The 22778-nt window shown below is 43.0% G+C and overlaps 2 protein-coding genes across 19 annotated transcripts in view; one reads left to right on the forward strand and one right to left on the reverse strand.

The window, feature by feature from the left end:
• LOC134217933 (E3 ubiquitin-protein ligase ZNF598) overlaps positions 1 to 2512 on the reverse strand; it is a 32599-nt gene extending 30087 nt beyond the window's left edge. The window contains exon 1 of the mRNA XM_062696781.1: positions 1724 to 2512. Within this exon, the coding sequence (XP_062552765.1) occupies positions 1724 to 2229 (506 nt within the window). The 5' untranslated portion in view covers positions 2230 to 2512. The remainder of the gene's footprint in view (positions 1 to 1723) is intronic.
• A 6151-nt stretch (positions 2513 to 8663) lies between these two features.
• Positions 8664 to 22778, forward strand: part of LOC134217962 (glycogenin-1) — a 165915-nt gene continuing 151800 nt past the window's right edge. For 3 of the 18 annotated variants that reach the window (XM_062696818.1, XM_062696815.1, XM_062696817.1), the window contains exon 1: positions 8666 to 9022. In XM_062696818.1, the coding sequence (XP_062552802.1) occupies positions 9016 to 9022 (7 nt within the window). In that variant the 5' untranslated portion in view covers positions 8666 to 9015. Of the gene's footprint in view, positions 9023 to 22778 lie in introns of all 18 variants that reach the window. The other 15 variants (XM_062696821.1, XM_062696823.1, XM_062696822.1 and 12 more) reach the window with 9 other exon arrangements.

The following is a 22778-nucleotide window of genomic DNA, read 5'->3' on the forward strand; positions in this document are numbered from 1 at the left end:
CTGGTGTGAGGCAAGGATGTATTCTATTACCGTTGCTGTTCCTCATCGTAATCGGGGAGATTCTGGTAGATGCGATTGACCATGAACCAAACCGCGGGCTGTTATGGCAGCCTATAACCAGGGAGCACCTAAATGACTTCGAATTGGCGGATGATGTTGCACTCCTCGCGCAACGGCGCTCTGATATGCAGAGTAAGCTCAACGACCTTGCCGAGCGCTCCTCTTCGGCAGGTTTAGTCATCAACGTCAACAAAACCAAATCGTTGGATGTAAACACGGTGACTCCTTCCAATTTCACAGTAGCCGGGCAACCAGTGGAGAATGTTGAAAGCTTCCAATATCTTGGTAGCCAAAAGGCGTCAGATGGCGGTACCAAGATCGACATAGGCGCACGGATCAAGAAAGCAAGGGCTGCCTTTGCGAGTTTAAGAAATATCTGGAAAAACAGGCAGATAGGTGAATGCACCAAAATACGAATTTTCAACTCTAACGTGAAATCTGTGCTGTTATACGCTAGCGAAACATGGTGTGTATCAGTGGAGAACACTCAACGGCTGAAGGTGTTCATTAACAGATGCCTGCGGTATTTAATTCGGGCCTGGTGGCCTCACAACTGGATCTCAAACAATGAGCTCCATCGTCGTTGTCACCAGAGGCCGATAGCAACAGAAATTCGGGATCGGAAGTGGGGCCGGGTCGGTCACACTCTACGTAGGGGCGGAAACGAAATCTGTAAACAAGCATTAGACTGGAACCCAGCGGGACATCGCAGCAGAGGCAGACCCAGAGGCTCATGGTGGCGAAGCCTCAATAAAGAAATAAAAGAAGTCGACCGAAATCTAACCTGGCAACAGGTTAAAGCGATAGCCGAGCAACGCTCAGGATGGAGATCTTTCAAGTCTTGCACCACCGAAGGTGTACAGGATCCATAAGTAAGTAAGTAAGCAGAAAATAATAAGTCACTCAGTTGTTAGATCTGTTAGTGAAAATCATTCTTTTAAGAAAAATTGACCTTTTTTCTCGAAAAAGTCCATTTTCTACAAATTTTGGCACTACCTAATGAATAGAAAGAAAGACTCAAATTTATGCTATCTCACATTACACTGGAATCGAGAAAAAAATATTTTAAGCTCTTTTTAGTGGAATTTATTCAACCGTCTAAGACGAGTTTTGTACTCTCCATTTAATTCCACCAATTATTTCGATATCCACAACTGTGTGGTCGAAATACGTATCTGCAAAGAAATCGAAATAATTGGTGGAATTAAATGGAGAGTACAAAACTCGTTTTAGACGGTTGAATGGAATCGAGTTTGGACCATCTATCAATTTGCGTGATAAAACCGGATTAAAACGTTCTAAAATTGGTAGACAATATCAAGGGTAAAAAATGTGAGTGTCATCACGGGTCAATGTTTGAATCAACAGATAAACGTAGGTATTTCATTTTGACAACAAATCAGGAAAGGAAAGAAGTACGAAGGTATCGGGGTAAATGAAAAATGGGAATGAAAGAAATTGTGTTTTTATTATTTTCTGCAAAAACTCACATAAAAAAAATTATGATTTTTTGAGATTTATTTTTGAAAGGCTATTTTATAGTTTTGTTGTCAATAATCATTATTGCACATAACTGTTTCAGTAAGGTATCAAATTGTCTTATCAACCAAAAAATGTCCCATTTACTAATATCGCGAAATACCTACATAGTTATCTTACTCACCTTGGACATTTGTTATCTAGCAGCTCGAAGAACGCCTGCTGCACGTCTCCGTCGGTGAAACAGATCCGGTACTTTTTATCGTACAGCCCGGACCGATTTTTCACGTCTAGCTCCTTGTACGATGCGAGCGTTTTCGAAAATATAACTTTGGCCAAATCCCGCCGACAGATCGGGCAATCGTTCTGCCTGCACAGCACCCGAATCCGGGTCGAACACTCGAAACAGCACAGATGGTCGCACTCGCCGATGGCGTAGAACTGAATCGGCTTGAAGCAAACCACGCAAACCGAATCGGTGCTCGGTTCCGAGGATTCCGACGGCGACGAATGTTTGATGCTGCTTCCGCCACCGCTGCTGCTGCTGGTCGTGCTACTGTTGAGGGCACTTCCAGCGCTGCTGCTGTTGCTGTTGTTATGCTGATGGTACCGATGCCGACTGTTGTGATGTCTTCCGCCACCTCCTCCCCCACGGTACTCACGGTGATGGCTTTGATGATAGCTGGCCATGGCTCGGTGGTTCAAGTGTTTCTTCTTCCTGGTTTGTTTGCCTTTTCTCGGAAACGGATCCGATCGAATGCGACTCTGATTTCACGCACTGCACACTCGCACGGGGGGATTACGATACGATATCGGGCACTTAATCTCTCACCCAGTAGTTTTACTCGAACGGAACTTGAATACTACCTGGAATTTAGCACTTTTTTGATCACTTTCAGGAATTGAAACGTAGCGAATTAAAAAAAGCACGACAACGACGACGACCACGACACGATGGAAGAGAAAGATTGAAGTTGACAACTGTTACCCGTGATGCCAGTTATTTTGGATTGACTCAAATTCGGTATCAAGAACAAAATTTGTTATTTAATTAGGCCGTTCAAATATTACGTAATTAAGAGCATCATTATCGGTCGCGAGCATTTTAATCACCCGCGCAGGGTTTTCATTTTAATTTCGCCACTCCCTGATGCACAGTAAAAAACATTGTGCACTCCAAGGGGTAAGCCACTCGGCACAGTTCCAGAATGACTAATCCAGCTTTCCACGCTCGGTAATGGCGGCTTGTCGGTGTGCAAAAATCAATCAATCACTGTACTTTTTGACACTAGCTGGAGGAAAACCCACTGGCGAAAAGGCCTTTTTTCCCTTCCCCTCATCCAGGAACGGCAGTGGGCTTTCCTCCAGCTAGTGTCAAACAGTACAGTGACCGATTGATTTTTGCACACCGACAAGCCGCCATTAGCGAGCGTGGAAAGCTGGATTGTGCCCCACTGTGCCTAAATTGTGCCGATATGTGCCGAAGCAAAAATAATATTATTTTTGGGAGTACAGTATCCCCCTGCTGATCCGACAAATGTATGGCCGGACTATCGAGGTTTCTCTCGTTAATCCGACTGTCAAATCCATACAAACGAACCAAAACAAAATCACAGCACAAATTTGAAAACTGACAGCATAATGTGTTTAAATGGGTGTTGATACTTTTCAATCCGGAAAATTCCGAATTAGCGAGATCCGGACTAACGAGTCGTCGGACTAGCGAGGTCCGGATAAGCGGGGGGATACTGTACTGGCTATTATGTATAGATGGCATCACGGAAAAATAATTTGTTTTGTTTATGTTTATTTAAAAACACAAAATCAATGTAAAATTGATTTCGCCAAATTTTTTACGTCGAATTTTTCCAAATTATATCGTTATCGAAATAACAAGAGTGCAACCACTATCTACAGTAAGTATGTTTTATATACATAAATGACAATTGTGCAGCTAATTTAATTTTCAGTCATCCGGGTGGCGTATAAACAAACTCGTTCGAAAAAGCAATTTTGAAATTCTTACGAATGGAAACTTCCGCTAGTTCCAATTCCGCAGATGCCTCCAGAAAGTAGATGTATTGAATAAGATGTTTTTAGTGGTTTGCCACCTATGATATCCCTACCACCGCCACTATTGTCTCCAGAACAGCTGATGGGACCAAGGGGGACGACACAAGACAATTATCAAAAAAATACCCACGATTTTTATCGAACTTTTCGAAATATTTGTTCCAAACATTACTTTCAGTGTCTTAGATAAGATTAGCATGAGTTAGACTGTCTTTCATGAGATTAGAAATGCTTAGAAAGGGATATTTAAAGATATTTTCGTGTGGCATACTGGTCAAATGCTGTCAGAATGACAAACTAAAAGGAAATAATAATGACAAATGACAAAAAAAGAGAATAATATTCTTGATTATGTTTTGATATTATTCTAAACAATAACCTCTATACAGATCACAGATGTTTGACCAAACAAATTAAATGTATTGCACCGATGTCTCCGCATCTGAACGGCACAGCAACCGGAACAGGAACGAAATAGTTGGCGAAAGGAATGAAATATCTGATGTCAGTGATAGGTGATCCTGTTCCGGTTTCTGTTCTGTTGGTTGGCGAAAGTTTCTTGATTAATTGCTATTAGAAGTTGAGCAGAATGGCATGGATACGACCAGAGACAACTTTACTGAGAGGATGTGCCGGGATGAAGATATTGGGAATTAGGACCAGGTTCATCCGTGGTGGTTGTTATCGGGGTGCTCTTCCCCAAAATGAAAGACGTTAGGTCAATATCACGGCTTGCGATCGATGGGTGGTGAGATTGCCACCTGGAAGTCGATGCTGTATTTCAATGCCTTGTGCGTTAGTATAAGTATGAGCGTTTTCGACAGTCCTTCCTGATATTTTTTCAACTGCCGGCTGGTTATACGGACCAGTGCCAGTGGGTTTAATTTTAGCGGGTTGGGTGAGTTAATAGACACCTGTTCCCACACTATCCGTGAGTCTCCTTAGGTTTTCTTATTGCAGCTTTCCGTTTACCCCTACCCTTGCTCAAGAAAACAAATCATGTTTGTTTTTGTGTATCTCTTTTGTATCGTTTCATCTCATCGTTTTGCTTTGTCATATCTGAGTTGATTTGTCAAATTTTGACATATGCTTGGAAGGAATATCAGAAATATAAACGGTTAGAAACAGATATGAAAGGATAGGCGATGAAAGTACACACTTAGACGAATTTGATAGGATATTTAAAAAAGTGTTTAGTTTTTTGGTGATTTTTTCTAAAAAAGCGGAAGTGTCGTGCCCCTTGCATTTTCCATCGATGTCCTATTGGAATTGCTGGGTAGCACCAGCCATTCTTATAACGGAGTGATTTTTTAATTTTCGAACTGTCACTTTTAAGTTTAATTCTCCAAATGAGACAGACCCTAAGTTGATTAATATATAAATATCGGCCTCCCGGGCCTTTTATGACAAAACATCGTGTCTGGAGTAAACATAATATCAACATTACAGACTTTCGAAAAAACTAACGACTTTCTGAAAAAAGTGTAAAGATCAGTTTAATAATTTTTCGCTATGGAAAAGAAATCGTGATCACACGTCCACGTGTGCATTGCTTCCGATTTGAAATGATGGACTTAATGGTGATGATAGAAATACGGATCAGCAGGGACTATGTCCAAGGGCTTGACGATCCCTCCCCAGGCCATCTGCGAGTTGTGGGGCTTGCCTAGGATGTGGTGGGGTTTGACAGTGGGCCCTGTTAAACCTCTATAAAAAGCTGCATGTATCCGCAAGTAGGCTCCACCAAAGCGACCGTGTGCCGCTCAAAGCGCACAAGCCCAAGTCCTGGTGTTAGGTGGGACGCTAAACAGCCCTGACACGACGGCCCTCCGACGAGACAGGAGGTTTGCGCAGGCCCAATAAGCCGCCTAGAAAACCAATCATTACGAACAATATAAGAGATAATGCGACTCGATATAATCGGCAAAGACCTAGGCGACGAATACAGGATCACGATTGGAAGCTTGGAACATGGAATTGCAAGTCGCTAGGTTTCGCAGGTTGCGACAGGATGATCTACGATGAATTACATCCCCGCAACTTCGACGTCGTGGCGCTGCAGGAGATTTGCTGGACAGGACAGAAAGTGTGGAAAAGCGGGCATCGGGCCACCTTCTACCAAAGCTGTGGCACCACCAACGAGCTGGGAACCGGCTTCATAGTGCTGGGTAAGATGCGCCAACGCGTGATTGGGTGGCAGCCAATCAACGCAAGGATGTGCAAGCTGAGGATTAAAGGCCGTTTCTTCAACTATAGCATCATCAACGTGCACTGCTCACACGAAGGGAGACCCGACGACGAGAAAGAAGCGTTCTACGCACAGCTGGAGCAGACATACGATGGATGCCCACTGCGGGACGTTAAAATCGTCATCGGTGACATGAACGCACAGGTAGGAAGGGAGGAAATGTATAGACCGGTCATCGGACCGGATAGTCTGCACACCGTATCGAATGACAACGGCCAACGATGCATAAACTTCGCAGCCTCCCGCGGAATGGTAGTCCGAAGCACCTTCTTTCCCCGCAAAAATATCCACAAGGCCACATGGAGATCACCTAACCAAGAAACGGAAAACCAAATCGACCACGTTCTAATCGACGGTAAATTCCTCTCCGACATCACGAACGTCCGCACTTATCGCAGTGCGAATATTGAATCCGACCACTACCTCGTTGCAGTATGCCTGCGCTCAAAACTCTCGACGGTGTACAACACGCGTCGAAGTCGGACGCCGCGGCTTAACATTGGGCGGCTACAAGACGGTAGACTAGCCCAAGAATACGCGCAGCAGCTGGAAGTGGCACTTCCAACGGAAGAGCAGCTAGGCGCAGCATCTCTTGAAGATGGCTGGAGAGATATTCGATCCGCCATTGGTAGCACCGCAACCGCTGCACTTGGCACGGTGCCCCGGATCAGAGAAACGACTGGTATGACGGCGAATGTGAGCAGTTAGTGGAAGAGAAGAATGCAGCATGGGCGAGATTGCTGCAACACCGCACGAGGGCGAACGAGGCACGATATAAACAGGCGCGGAACAGACAAAACTCGATTTTCCGGAGGAAAAAGCGCCAGCAGGAAGATCGAGACCGTGAAGAAACGGAGCAACTGTACCGCGCTAATAACACACGAAAGTTCTATGAGAAGTTAAACCGTTCACGTAAGGGCCACGTGCCACAGCCCGATATGTGTAAGGACATAAACGGGAACCTTCTTACGAACGAGCGTGAGGTGATCCAAAGGTGGCGGCAGCACTACGAAGAACACCTGAATGGCGATGTGGCAGACGAAGATGGCGGTATGGTGATGGACCTGGGAGAACGCGCGCTGGACATAATTCTACCGGCTCCGGATCTCCAGGAAATCCAGGAGGAGATTGGCCGGCTCAAGAACAACAAAGCCCCTGGGGTTGACCAACTACCAGGAGAGCTATTTAAACAAGGTAGTGAGGCACTGGCTAGAGCGCTGCACTGGGTCATTACCAAGATTTGGGAGGAGGAAGTTTTGCCGCAGGAGTGGATGGAAGGTGTCGTGTGTCCCATCTACAAAAAGGGCGATAAGCTGGATTGTAGCAACTACCGCGCAATCACATTGCTGAACGCCGCCTACAAGGTACTTTCCCAAATTTTATGCCGTCGACTAGCACCAACTGCAAGGGAGTTCGTGGGGCAGTACCAGGCGGGTTTTATGGGCGAACGCTCTACCACAGACCAGGTGTTCGCCATACGTCAGGTATTGCAGAAATGCCGCGAATACAACGTGCCCACACATCATCTATTTATCGACTTCAAAGCCGCATATGATACAATCGATCGGGACCAGCTATGGCAGCTAATGCACGAAAACGGATTTCCGGATAAACTGATACGGTTGATCAAGGCGACGATGGATCGGGTGATGTGCGTAGTTCGAGTTTCAGGGGCATTCTCGAGTCCCTTCGAAACGCGTAGAGGGTTACGGCAGGGTGATGGTCTTTCGTGTCTGCTGTTCAACATCGCTTTGGAGGGAGTAATACGAAGGGCAGGGATCGACACGAGTGGTACGATTTTCACGAAGTCCGTCCAGTTAGTTGGTTTCGCCGACGACATTGATATCTTGGCACATAACTTTGAGAGGATGGAGGAAGCCTACATCAGACTGAAAAGCGAAGCTAAACGGATTGAACTAGTCATCAACACGTCGAAGACGAAGTACATGATAGGAAAAGGCTCAAGAGAGGACAATGTGAGCCACCCACCACGAGTTTCTATCGGTGGTGACGAAATCGAGGTGGTTGAAGAATTCGTGTACTTGGGCTCACTGGTGACCGCCGATAACGATACCAACAGAGAAATTCGGAGACGCATAGTGGCTGGAAATCGTACGTACTTTGGACTCCGCAAGACGCTCCGATCGAATAGAGTTCGCCGCCGTACCAAACTGATTATCTACAAAACGCTTATAAGACCGGTAGTTCTCTACGGACACGAGACCTGAACGATGCTCGTGTTGCGTACCATCTATGGTGGGGTGCAGATGGCGGACGGTACGTGGAGGAGGCGAATGAACCACGAGTTGCACCAGCTGTTGGGAGAACCATCCATCGTTCACACCGCGAAAATCGGAAGACTGCGGTGGGCCGGGCACATAGCCAGAATGTCGGACAGGAATCCGGTGAAAATGGTTCTCGACAACGATCCGACGGGAACAAGAAGGCGAGGTGCACAGCGGGCAAGGTGGATCGATCAGGTGGAGGACGATTTGCGGACCCTCCGCAGACTGCGTGGTTGGCGAAGTGCAGCCATGGACCGAGCTGAATGGAGAAGTCTTTTGTGTGCAGCACAGGCCACTCCGGCCTTAGTCTGATGATAAATAAATAAAATGGGTGCTCATGCTCATATTCGAGCTTAAGCGAAAAACGTAAATACTTTTATCAAAGGAACTTTTGGATACTTGGGATGCCCCTCACTGTTGAAAGCCCTGGCTACGTTCTTGACAGGACATTGTATGTGTATGTGTGACACAACCATCGCGCCGACCGCGACGGAGAAGTGCATCAGCAAAGTGCAAGACCAGCGAGCGACATTTCGAGCTGCTGATGGTCGTCTCGCCATCAGTGTTGGACAGCAACCAGTCCGCTTCGGTCAGATTGTCAGAGCAAGCTCTGATGTGTGGAATTCGCGGTACGGACGGAACCGAAAAGTGAACTTTATAAGGATTTGAGTGCGCGCCGCCAAGGTACCGTAACTTTCCGGCTATATAGTGGAGAGAAGAGAAGAAAGTGTGTGACAGTAGTGCCTATTTGCTGGTGTGAGGATCTTGCCGTACTTTCCTTGCGGTTGCTTCATTTCGTGTGCATTGTGTCGCTTGGATTGCTGAAGAAAGGAAAAAGTTCCATCACCGCCATCGCCTGAATCCCCAAAAATGTCAAGTAAGTCAAGCACTTCTCTTTCCATTTATCTTCGGAAGTCGGAACTTGGATGCACAACTTTAGCATCATTGTCCAATTTTCACAAACGTTCGATCGGATTGAAAAAAAAAATGATGTACCTAGACGACAGAAGTGACCTCCCGGTGACCTTGAGCGTGTTCGACGGCCGGCCAGCCGTCGTGCCGGAGGAGAGATTAGCCGTGAAATTGCCATTTGCAATTGAATAAATTCTGTGTAGGATTTTCGGAGCGCTTGCCGGTAGTTTGATGTGCACCCATCAGAGATTGATGCTATTTTTGGACTTTTCCTTCCATTCATTCATCCGGATAGTCGGGAGGCCGAGATTGTGGTTGGAGTTGTATTCTATTACGTTGGATGTAGGGAACGTGTAAAGGATTTTGTTGCTTTCATCAAAGCTGAAGAATTAAATATGCCTACCCGTACGAGCGTACGGATAATAATTGATGCCGTGCCGTGATTGGGTTCATGTATGTAGCAGATACAGGGCTGGTTCACCTCTTTTCTTCAAACAGGTAGATATTTTTTATCAGGTCTAAATATTTGATTGAAATAAAAAAAAATTGAAAATGATCGAAGTTACATAGGAGTTAAATCCTATTCAGCTTTAGTCTTGATAAAAAAGTACTTAATGCCAAATGCAATCTTATTTCGATTTAATAAAAACATATTTATTAACATCTGTGTAGAGATTATAAAGAATTAGAAAACGAAATATTATAAATAAAAATAAAACTTGGCGTATGTATAGATGAATCAAAGTAAAAATAAGAAGGCAAAAAGCTGATTGTTGTTAATGTTGTTCGATACGGAAAAAGCTCTAAAGTGTCTGATAGATAGGTACATTTCCGGAAAAAAACTATACAAAAAAATGAAGTAAGCTTCTAAATATGTACTTCAGAACTTTTCCCGCATCGTACATCAATTAGATTCTAATTACTTTTTGTCTTGAATTTTTAACAACTATTTTAAAATGATTCTGCTATGCTGTGCCGTGAGATCTGTCAAAGTTTAACACCGTCGGTTGACTTCTTATTTTTACTAGGATTGAGGATTTTCGAAATGTAAAAGAGAAAAAATAAAACGTAGGTAAACTGAATTCGGATTGTGCAATCAAGTGGGTGCTTCGTTTAGCGGGAATTCAAAAATGTAATCTCAGTAGGCGTTTAAATGAAAAGAAAGTTTTTGAAACCAGTTTTATGGTTTAGTTTTGCGAAATAAAACGTGGTGCAAAATTACGATGTCCATAAGGTTTATAAAGAACGAAAAGGAGTGGCTGATCACGACAGTTATAACAGGTTAAAAGGGTTTCTTCGTAAAAGGGAGATATCAACAGTTTTGAATTAATATCGAACTATTATCATCATGTTTTGGATTGACCGATCTCGACTAGATCACATAGAAATGAAGAAATATTCGAATACAGTCGCCTCTCCACATCTCGATATCGAGATAGGGAGAGATCGAAGAATGGAAGGAAAATTGAAATGGGTACTAGATCCAAAAAAGCTCGTTGATGTGTGAAATCTGAACAATATATGGTCGGGGTTCAGCCAAACCGCACCAAGCGGCTTTTTGAATGACTTGTGATATTTTGTTCGCAAAAGGAAAACAATATCAATTCATATCAATTCATGCGTACCTTTGTTGTAGGATATCCTCAGTTTTGGCGTTGAACGATGTCCGATGTGATTTGTGATTGATTAAATCTGTTACACGAAAACTTTGGCCAAAAAATTGGAAATTTTTCATTGGCGCTGGGTGTGATTTGGCAGAACCCCAACCATATGGTAGAGAGATATCAAGAATAGGGAGGTTATCGAGATGTAGAAAGTTCAAATGTATGTAGATTGAAGGAACTGAGGAAACCATCAACATAGGGAATGATTTCGAGATATAGAACATCAAGATGTAGAGAGTTGACTGTATATTTTTTTATAATGACATCAAGGATGTTATCGATCAAAATTCCGGACCGGTCTAATGAGTTCGAAAGTTCGCTCGCATTTAGCGTAGTAAATACATTGTCTTTTTTGTGCGTTATTCATCGTTTTTATTCACACACGTGCTTTTGTGTACTGTATGTTCGTCTTCAATCCGTCGGCAAACCTATGATTGTGCCTGAAAGTGTAGTCTTGTTAATTAATTGAGTTGATGCTATCATAACAACTCTAACAAAACCCACGAAATTTTTTTCTCTGGAAGCGACATCTTCAGGGATTTATCGGCAATATAACTTGTGTTCAACATTTTATTCGCTCTGCTTGGAGATAAAGTATAAACTTAGGCGAGCTCGATAGTACTTTCTTGCATTGGCGCTTTTACGAGTTGGTACAGTGTACAACAAAATACTTGTAACGATGGAAGCATGTGAAGTATGCTCAAATCTTCTGGATTCAAATCGAGCAATTAATTGCAGCGGATCTTGCGGTAGGACCTTTCACTTCGTTTGCGTTGGATTGTCTAAATCACATTTTTCTGCATGGTGTGCGAAAACCGGTTTGTTTTGGTTCTGCAACTCTTGCCGCTTAAACTTTGAACCGGCAGTATACGATCGGGAGAAAACCATCATACGGGCATTACGTGAATTGCTCATACGCACTGATTCGATGGATACCCGCCTAGGAAATTATGGCGAAAATCTTTGGAAGATCAATCGGACAATGTTTGGAACTCAAACGCAATCTAAGCCGACTAACAACTCGCATCATCAAGCCTCTTTTCACGATGCATTGATGAACTAACCCTGGACGATACTGCCGAAGACCCTATTAATCTTTCTAGGTCCTGCGACGATACGTCGTTCTTTGAAGTCCTGGATGAAATAAATAATTCCATTGCACAACTTCCGGTTGAATTTGTCGTTGGGCCGAACAAATTCGGTTGATTCTGGAGTCAACAAAACTACCTCTCGCGTCAGCGTATCAAATCCGGCCGCACCTGAGAAGCATTCGAACATATCGAGCAATAAAGCATCATCAACTGCTCTTCAACAAACACTAAGTACAGGACTCAATAAACATACCGAGCGGAATGATGACCAGTTTGCAAATCGCCGTGTTGCTCGAGGTGGACCCAGCAATACATGCTCAATTCCTTTGAAAGTTGCGAACGTTTTGCAATCTACTATAGATATGGAATCCTTCTAGGTAACACCTTTTTCACCTGACCATAACTAAGACGAAACCAAACAGTACGTAGCTGAAATTTCTAACATGGACACTTCCATTATAAAAGCAGTCTAATTAGTTCCCCGCGGCAATAATGTAGACGATTTGTCCTTTGTATCTTTCAAAGTGACAGTCAGCAGAACAGTTTCAAATGTTGTTGGTGATTCTTTTTATTGGCCAGAGGGGATAACTGTACGAGAATTTGAACCAAATCCAAAAAACGGATCACTAGTATGGCTTCTAGTTTTCCAGTAACCGTAACCGCCAGTAACCGCCACTTAGCCGCACTTCCTGTTTCATCGGGTAAGTTTAACAGTGGTGTATGTCCCGCCGAAGCATCGGAAGATACTTCACAATTTTTGAAGAGTTATTCCCATCCGCAGTTTAAAACTGTTTCGCCTCTGTTACCCGACGACCGAAATCGGTTCACCGTACCTGCCTTCGGATCCGCTTATCATCAAGGACGCAAAACAACAACAAGCTATACACCGCGACGCATCGTAGAAAGCACATTGGAGACCCCATCTAGGATCGACACAGTCCCGCCTAATGCAGTCATCGGTCATCGGAGTCGTCGCGGTCCTGTTGTCGAATCTGTCGATGGGGTTCTCCAGCCTGCTTCACTAGGCAAGTACCAATACGTTCAAGAACCAACTCTTCCTGATCGGATTTCCGCTTCTAGTGCCCGTTTGCCAATCAACAATCAAGTTTTTTCATCATCTGATCTTGATCACGACAATTTTCGTGGTTTCTCTCCAATGATCTCACAACTCAATCAACTCGCTGGCTTCTCACCGACCCCGGGACGCACTGCGGCAAGCACTGTGGAAGATCCCAACCCACCCAGCACGGTCGCGCCTTTGCTACCATCGTTCGTCAGCCGTCCTTGTCCCGTGTCTGGGCCTGTGGAAGGGGTCTTCCAAGCCGCATCTGATGGCAAGTACACTATAATTCCGAACAATTCAAACGCTGATGAGATTCCCGCTTCTAGTTCTTCGACGATTGGACAGCGACAACCAAGCAACCGCCAATGTGAATCCAGTGAAATTTCGATTTATTTCCAAAACGTACGTGGAGTGCGGACGAAAATTGATGAGCTGTTTCTTGCCACCTGTGATTTACGATGTCATCGTTTTGGTTGAGACTGGTCTTGATGACTGCATCACTTCTCTGCAGCTATTCGGTACTTCCTACAACGTATATCGATGCGATCGTTGTGCTTTGAACAGTATTAAGTCGCGTTTTGGAGGTGTGCTCATCGCTATTGCTCAACAATACATTAGCTCGTCGATCGATTTGATGAATGGTCAATCATTAGAGCAAGTAAGCGTATCGTGTGTCATCAAGGGGCAAAAATTATGGTTAATGGCCGTCTACATTCCACCCGATCGAAGTCAAGATGTTTCGATAATTAACGCACACATCGCCTCTGCACAGGAGCTTCACGAAAAAGGTTCATCCGACGACAAAGTTATTATTTGTGGGGACTATAATCAACCGCGTTTGTCCTGGTCTAAACAACCCAGAGGTATATGTTACGATCGTTCTGTGTCACTTCCTCTTGCAGCTTCTACACTGGTTGATGGTTTTGATTTCCTTAATATGATGCAAGGTAACTCTGAGTACAATCACCTTGGTAGAGTGCTCGATCTGGTTTACTTCTCATGTGACAATGACGTTAATGTAACGAGAGCGGTTTCTACTCTATTGCCAATTGACCTACATCATCCTCCGTTAGATGTTGCGGTTACTATTCCTTCAAACGATGTAGACGAAATCACTGTGCGTTTCTGCGATACCTTGTGCACGTGGCTTAATGAGAACCTACCGACGATTAGACCACCTGGTAAACCAGCTTGGGGCACCCCGGAGCTACGTAAATTGAAACGTCAGCGAAATGCCAAACAAAGGTTACTGCGAAAAAATCGGTCATATGTTAATCAACAAGCGTTTAAACTAGCTAGTGATGCATATCGTCAGATGAATGCTAACTTATATAAATCGCATGTGATGCGTATACAGTTCAGCTTGCGAAGAAATCCAAAAAGTTTTTGGAGCTTCATAAACTCGAAAAGAAAAAGCTCTTCCATCCCGTCGCACGTCTTTCTGGACGATTCTGAATCGATGTCAGCACAAGAGTCTTGTGCAATGTTTGCCAAACATTTCGCATCAGTTTTTTCTTCTCACATCACGTCCAAAACGGAAGCTAATGCGGCAGCTTCTAGTCTACCTGCTGACGCTGTTGATATTGACATATTTTCAATTTCTGCGGACATGATCATCGCTGGCCTTAAAGAAACTAAAAAACTCCTACTCGCCTGGACCAGACGGTGTACCAGCCGTTATTTTTCGTCGCTGTGCTGCTCCTTTAGCTACCCCGATGGCTTTTATCTTCAATAAATCGTTTGAGCAAAAGATGTTTCCCACAGTTTGGAAGCAATCATTCATGTTTCCTGTGCACAAGAAAGGAAATAAGCGAAACGTAAGGAACTATAGAGGAATTACCAGTCTCTCCGCAGGATCAAAACTCTTCGAAATAATAGTAACCAATGCCATGCTAAGTGCCACAAAGAGCTACATTTCATCCAATCAACACGGATTTATGCCCGGTCGTTCCGTTTCAACTAACTTGCTGGAATTTACTAGTAATTGTATATCGCAGATTGAAGCTAAGGCGCAAGTGGATGCCATGTATACGGACCTGAAAGCTGCCTTTGACGTGATTGACCATCGAATACTCCTGTCTAAGCTCTCCCACCTCGGTGCCTCTGAACGTTTTACGCTGTGGCTGGAAAGCTATCTTTCGAATCGTGTTCTGCGCGTTAAAATCGACTCGTGTGTATCCCGTCCGTTTAGTAATAAATCAGGTGTACCACAAGGTAGCAATCTGGGTCCATTGCTATTTACGCTGTTCTTCAACGATGTTACATTGCTGCTAGGATCGAAATGTGTGCTAGTCTACGCTGATGATCTGAAGATTTACTTGGTTGTCAAGACAGTAGAAGATTGTTATCGACTACAAGGGCTATTGAATACCTTTGCTGAATGGTGTAAACTGAACAAACTTGTTGTTACCGTTGACAAATGCGTGGTGATTACGTTTCATAGACTGAGAACTCCTATCACGTTCGAATACAGCATTGACGGAAATGCCCTCGAGCGCGTCGATCAGGTCAATGATTTGGGCGTTCTTCTGGACGCAGGACTAACATTCAATCAGCAGATTTCTTCCATTATATCCAAAGCTGCACGTCAATTGGGATTAATCACGGAAGTTTCCTTTAATTTCACCGTCCGTCATTGTCTCAAAGCACTTTATTGTGCATCGGTACTACCAATACTAAAACTCTTGTGTGGACTCCTTACCATCTATCGTGGATTGCCAGAATTGAAAGCGTTCAACGAAGATTCATCCGCATTGCGCTAAGAGATCTACCATGGAGAGATTCGTTAAATCTTCTCCCGTACGTGGAGCATTGTCGACTTCTGGGACTTGATACGCTGCTTCGACGCCGAAAGATTCAGCAGGCTTCACTAGTTGCTAAAATATTATAAGGTGAGATTGATGCTTCTGAACTCCTGTCCCGCATCGAATTCCGTACCATTGGTAGACAACTGCGATCTTCGTCTTTGCCGATGACCAGATTCCATCGAACGACATACGGATTCCACGAACCGCTTACATCGTGTGTTCGAATTTTCTCTTTAGTAGACGATCTCTTCGATTTTGGGGAAAATTGTAGATTGTTCATTGATAGGGTAGAAAGGTCCGGAAGACTAAATTAGTTATCTAAGACATTCATGTAGACTGCTGTCAGATGAATTAAATAAATAATAATAATAATAATTTAGTGATTTGCGTTCGATCATTTAGTAGTTTGTCGATAACTCATTCCAGAAGCTGAATTTCAAAATGTGTTGTATGGTGGACTAACTACTAAATGATCGAACGCAAATTACTAAATGATCGATAACATCCTTAAATGACATTTTCCAATAAGCTACTAGAATTGAAGGAAGTTGGGCTAACGACCAATCGTTGAAATAAAATTGTCCATCTCCAGCCCTGCGGGTGATTGTGTAATGCGTTTAGCTTCATTCGAATCTATGGATTAAATTTTCTTATTTAAAAAAAGATATGATTCAATGCTGTGATGACCGTGAAGTTTGGAAGTGATAACGCGAAACAGCAATGAGCCCACGATGCATTCATAAATGTTCTTTAATCAATAAAAATGTAAGTCGTTAAAGTGACTGTGGTCAAAGGGCGCCTCAATTACAGGCTCCACTGGAATACAGTCCAATTGGAGCCTATTTGTGTAGCGATAGTCGGCGTCCAACTCAATCGTTGTGAGCTGATAGTGACGACAAGTGTCAGTGCTGGACTGCAGCCTGATGATGACCTCTCCGCCACGGAAGGAATAATTATACCGGAGCGGAGACGCGTATTCGAGGCCGGGTGTGTGCATCGTTACTGCTGGCGTCCGATCAGCGCGTTATCACAGCAGTGTGCGGTTACATAAATAACGGTCCCGATAAGCGTAGGGAGATTAATTGCCATCCGTTTATGAACCTGGGCCAGTTAGTCGACAGCACGTTGCACCGCGATGTCTAATTTTTGGCAGTGTAGCTAACTCAGCTTCGTTTGATATTGTTTGCATAAACAAGACAAACAATAACATAGCCGGTTGCGGCTGCCGTGTGGCAGTTCTTCGAGGTGACCTCCAAGCTGCAGCATAGGGCGAACGGCGACGACGGATGTGTTATTATTCGTTTGTTCGATAATTGGAGTTGATTTTCGATTCCAATCACTCGCAGACAATCAATGTTGAACGGCTGAGTCAGATCATAAGATGCCGCAATTTTAGTTAGTAAGTGTCATTTATTTTGAATCATTTCATGTTTAACAATTAGAAACAAAAAACTGCGTTAATGCTTGTGGCTTTCAATTTTAATTATTTAGTATTGTTTTATATTTTTCTCAAGAAATAAACTTCAATCTCAATAGATGATAACTTCAGTTGACATAGCATTATCAGTAGAATTTGACTTCAGGAACTTGAGCTTTGATTCTGTTGGCCCATAACCCACGCATTTCCCATTACAATGTGATCTGATCGTGCAATGGAACGTGATCGTCGATTAGATTACACTTCAGTAGGTGCATCGGTTGATCTCGTTAATTACAAAACATGGTAATATAATAAAAGCTTCTCAAACGTTTGTTTACCATTGTCAGAGCGATCCCGAATGGTCATTAATAGATTGACGTTAGCCGAGGGGGCACGTTGTGTTTATGATTCTGACGCGACAAACGGCTCCATATTTGATATTCCCGACTTCGACGTAGGTAATGTTTATTCGTCACTATCTAATCCAGATCGATGCTATTGGCGATTGGCGAAGAAAGAGTAACATTGAGAGGAAGTAAATTGAATAACACTTCTCAAAATTTTTAGTACAGTTTATTCTAACGGTCATCAGTAAAGGGTTGGGTCAGCGTTCATCCCCTGGCGTTAGAAATTGAAGACCAAACATGTCCATCAAGATTCTCAGTGGTGTTGAACATGTTATGCCCGTTGTTACTTTACTAGAACAAAGCTTGAGCTGATTTTAGTGTAACCTGATATTGAATCTCTTGCCAAAATTATGCCACCAGACGGCTTGCTTACTTTTAGTTATTACGCCATATAAAAATTTCGAGCAAAATAGATTTTATGCTCGGAAAATTTTCCCAATCTGAGCTCTGGTGGTGGATACTTCTTCAGCCCATTTGGTGCATTATTCACTATAAAAAAAACCGTAAAATAGGCAATTATAATGCGCTGCTTCAAATATTGCCAAATGTTTGGTAAATTGTGTCGTTATACTAATGAAAGTTGTAATTTTAATATGAATGTTAAAATAGTGTGATTGTTCATCTAATGTGTGAAGTTAGTCCACTATAAAAACTACTTGATTTGGCAACAGAAAAAACTCTTACACAGCCTGCCTGCTAAGTAACTGCCAAAAAAACGAGTCGAAGTGGTTTTTCACGCAGGTTTATTGCGTTTATCAGTTAACCCTTTAAAAGGCAGTGGCAACTATATTGAGACCAATAAATTATAAGTTTTTCTGTTGATTAGCAAGAGCTCTACTTATTATTTGCCATGTAGTGGCTATATTTTCAACCTTTTTTTTAATTTATTTAGAACAAAACTACATTTGCATTATAGTAAGTACGATTACAAATTTAAAATGAAATCGAGAGCTGCTACAGTCATAGGGTTGTTAGCTTCTAAAATAAAATTTATATACACGATGAACATTTTTAGAGCCTTTTTCCTATCATTACTACTAATATTCTCCATCCTCGGCACTTGGAAATATTTGAAGGTAGCATTCCGTCCAACAATTGCTTGCAATTTTGGGCGAAGGTGGTTCCAAAGATGACAAATTCGCGAGCATGTAGAAAATTTATGCTCGAGATGTTCTTTGATGTTGGGGCACTTTTGACAGAATGCACTGTCTACTCGTTGTTGCCTATGCAGCAGCACAGCATGTGGAATTTTTCCGTTGACAAGAAGGTAGTATAACGAACGTTCCGATGCGGTTAACTCTCGATCTCCGATATTACTCCAGACTCGTTTCCATGCCACGTTTGGTTGTTCTTGCATAACTTTTGGTTTCTGCAATTTTTCACGGAAAAAAACTGTGTAGTGACGATGACGTTGGGTTTATCTTTAGTTGATCTGGTATATACGGGATCATCTTTCCAATGAACTTCAGACAGAGGTATGCCGCTGGAATTCCTGCTAAATTTGGAGGGTTCATAATATATTCATTGAACGTTCGTGCATATGGTGTGTAATCGAGAGTTCGAATAAATCTGGTGATTAGCAAAGATTTGCTTTTATGCATCGGAAGATGCAGATTTTGCCCTCCGTTGCTAACTTCCAGTGAAAGCTGCTCCATCGGTATTCTGGTAGGATATCGTTCCCATATGAAAGTTCCTATCAGTGACGTCATTCTAGCAGCAATGTAATTGGGAATTGGAAATATAGATGACATGTACCATAATCACAAACGTATTTATTGCGATGATTTTCTGTTGAAGGCATAGATTCCGCGACTTGAAGAGCCACATAAGCCGTGATGATTTCCGAATAACATCTTTCCAGTTATAGTCGACAGTTTGTTTCAGCGTGTTGAAGAACATCACTCCCAAAATTTTCACAGATTCTTGCATGTTGAGCCAGGTAGAAGCCACATCGTCGTTTCCAGGTCCAATATTCACCGTTTTAAAAGTTTTATTGACATTTAGAACTGCTCCAGAAAGTCTGTCGAAGTCTTGAAAAACCAGGCGAACTAGACGCTTACTTCCATCCACGATGATCATCGAAATGTCGTCCGCTTAAGCTACTACTAGCTCTAGAGGATGATTGCAAATGGAAAGGAGTTTTTCAAGGAAGGGGTGAAGATATAGGACGAAATGGTGCATGCTTAATGGACCTCCCTGGCGAACGGATCTTTGGATGGGAAATGGAGGAGACACATTCCCGTTAAGCAGTAGGCGCGAAGAGGATACGGACATAATTTTCTCCAGTAGAGCCACGAATCTGGGATTAAAATGAAAATTTCGCAGTACACCAAAAAGATAGTTATGATTGACTCGGTCAAATGCGTGGTCTAAATCGAAAGAGATAAGTTTGGCACGACGTTGCTTCGTATTTAGTTCAACTATTCGGTCTTTGATTGCATGTACCGCCTCAAAATTTTTTTTTTCGCATTACAGCATTTTTGTGAAGAGCTCAATAAATTGTTCTCTATTAGAACCTTCTCGAGGCGTTGTTTAAGGATACGAGATATTAATTTATAATCAAAGTTCAAGAGACTGATTGGTCGATCGATATCCTTTAATGGATTTATCATTAGTTTTTGTTTTTGCGAAGGGCGATAATGCCTCCAGTAAGTTTCTCGGAAAAATTGCCTGACTTCATTTCAATAAGAATTAGATTAAATTGGGGGTGAATTATATCGAAAGCCTTGATATAAAATTCCTTCGGAATGCCATCCTTTCCTGGACATTTTCTGGAGGCACTGGATTTAATGGCGAAAAATATTTCAGTAGTTGTTATCTCGCTCATTAAATTATTATTGGCCTCTGAATTCTGCTGAATCGTGTTTTGTAAGGGCAAAATATTATTATTTTCAGCGGGTGTTGCTGAATACAGCGATTTGAAAAAAATCGAGGACATGATTTTCGATTTCATTAGGTTTGATCAGAAGTTGATTATTAGTTTCAATTGACAAAATTTTACTGTTCTTCTTTTTTTGTACTCTATCTCCAAGTTGAAAGATCGAATTTTTTTTCACCAGATATTAATTTATCGTTTATGCGCTCATAAACTTTGGAAAATTGACTTTGCAAAGATAGCATTTGAGCTTTCACTTTATTGATTTCGGTGATTCCATTTGGATTACCGTACGCTCTATCATACGCATTACGAAGGAACCTGTATAGACGTTCATTTTTGGTATGAAACTCTCTAAAGATTTTATTTGTTTTCCATCGAAAAAAGCTGAAATTTTTTTGCTTGGCGAAATCGCACCACCAAGTAGTCCAGCTTGAGAAAGTTCGTTTCTGGCGGAGCCATTGGTTCCATTTTAGAGCAAATTTCTTCAAATTATCTTGTGTTAGAACATGCGATCTCATAGACCAAAACCATCGGAAGAGAAACGCGAACTTTAAAAGATTTGTGTACCTCTTGTCTGTGCAAAACTTCCCACGAATCATTCAGCGATATGATTTCAACAACTTGGCTACCAAAGCAGTCAAACGGAAGGTACCTTGACTATACGTCGCATAGTCACTTCCAACACAAGAAGAACACGGCGATCGCTCTCATTGACCGTGCAATTGAACTGACGGGCGGGGAAAAACGTGAAATTGCGCAACACACATCTTGAAGATAAATAATTATCCATCGTGATTTATACGGAGGATAAAATCCTAAAGAGTAAACTAACACTACAATCAAACGACCGTAAACATCCTGTTAAGCAAAATGAAGGATTCGATTCCACCAGGGAAGCAGAAAAATGTGGTGTATTCCATACCTTGCGGAACAGACGACAACAAAGTGTACATAGGCCAAACGAAAAGGATACTGGAAGTGAGGATTGCAGAACACAGGAATGACTGCAAACAGAAATCCGCGATCGGGTTTGGGGTTTGACAGTGGGCCCTGTTAAACTTATATAAAAAGCTGCATGTATCCGCAAGTAGGCTCCGCCAAAGCGACCGTGTGCCGCTCAAAGCGCGCAAGCCCAAGTCCTGGTGTTAGGTGGGACGTTAAACAGCTCTGACACGACGGCCCTCCGACAAGACAGGAGGTTTGCGCAGGCCCAATAAGCCGCCTTTAAAAACAACTATTACGAACGACATAATCGGCAACGACCTAGGTGACGAACAAAGGATCACGATTGGAAGCTTGAAACATGGAATTGCAAGTCGCTAGGCTTTGCAGGTTGCGACAGGATAATATACGATGAATTACACCCCCGCAACTTCAACGTCGTAGCGCTGCAGGAAATCTGCTGGACAGGACAGAAAGTGTGGAAAAGCGGGCATCGAGCAGCTAGCTTCTACAAAAGCTGTGGCACCACCAACGAGCTGGGAACCGGCCTCATTGTGCTGGGATTGGGTGGCAGCCAATCAACGCAAGGATGTGCAAGCTGAGGATAAAAGGCTGATTCTTCAAATATAGCATCATCAACGTGCCCTGCCCACACGAAGGGAGACCCGACGACGAGAATGAAGCGTTCTATGCACAGCTGGAGCAGACATACGATGGATGCCCAATGCGGGTCATCGGTGACATGAACGCTCAGGTAGGAAGGGAGGAAATGTATAGACCGGTCATCTGACCATGAACCACGAGTTGTATCAGCTGTTGGGAGAACCATCCATCGCTCACACCGCGAAAATCGGAAGACTGCGGGGGGCCGGGCACGTAGCCAGAATGTCGGACAGTAATCCAGTGAAAATAGTTGTTGACAACGATCCGACGGGAACAAGAAGGTGATGTGCACAGCGGGCAAGGTGGATCGATCGGGTGGAGGACGATCTGCGGATCCTCCGTAGACTGCTTGGTTGGCGAAAGTGCAGCCATGGACCGAGCTTTTTTCCTTTTTTTTTGTCTTTATTATCGAGACTTTCAGCCCGAGGCTGGCTCGTCTCGGCCTGGACCGAGCTGAATGGAGAAGACTTTTATGTATTACACAGGCCAATTGGAACTGCTGGGTAGCACCAGCTATTCTTGTAACGGGGTGATTTTTCAATTTTCGAACTGTCACTTTCAAGTTTAATTCTCCAAATGAGACAGACCCTCAGTATAGTCAGCTTGACAGATGTTTATAGCCTTTCCATATTACGCCATTAGTTATCGTGTAAAACATGAGAAAGAAAATTGAATTTACGGAAATTGGCTCTTTATCATGTTGTTTATTATCATAAATAGCGTAATCTGAATAGGCTATTAGAGTCTGTTTATCAAAGAATCTCTTCAATTTCCATACCTTGGGAA

Source organism: Armigeres subalbatus, chromosome 2, assembly GCF_024139115.2.
Source record: "Armigeres subalbatus isolate Guangzhou_Male chromosome 2, GZ_Asu_2, whole genome shotgun sequence".
Classification (NCBI taxonomy): domain Eukaryota; kingdom Metazoa; phylum Arthropoda; class Insecta; order Diptera; family Culicidae; genus Armigeres; species Armigeres subalbatus.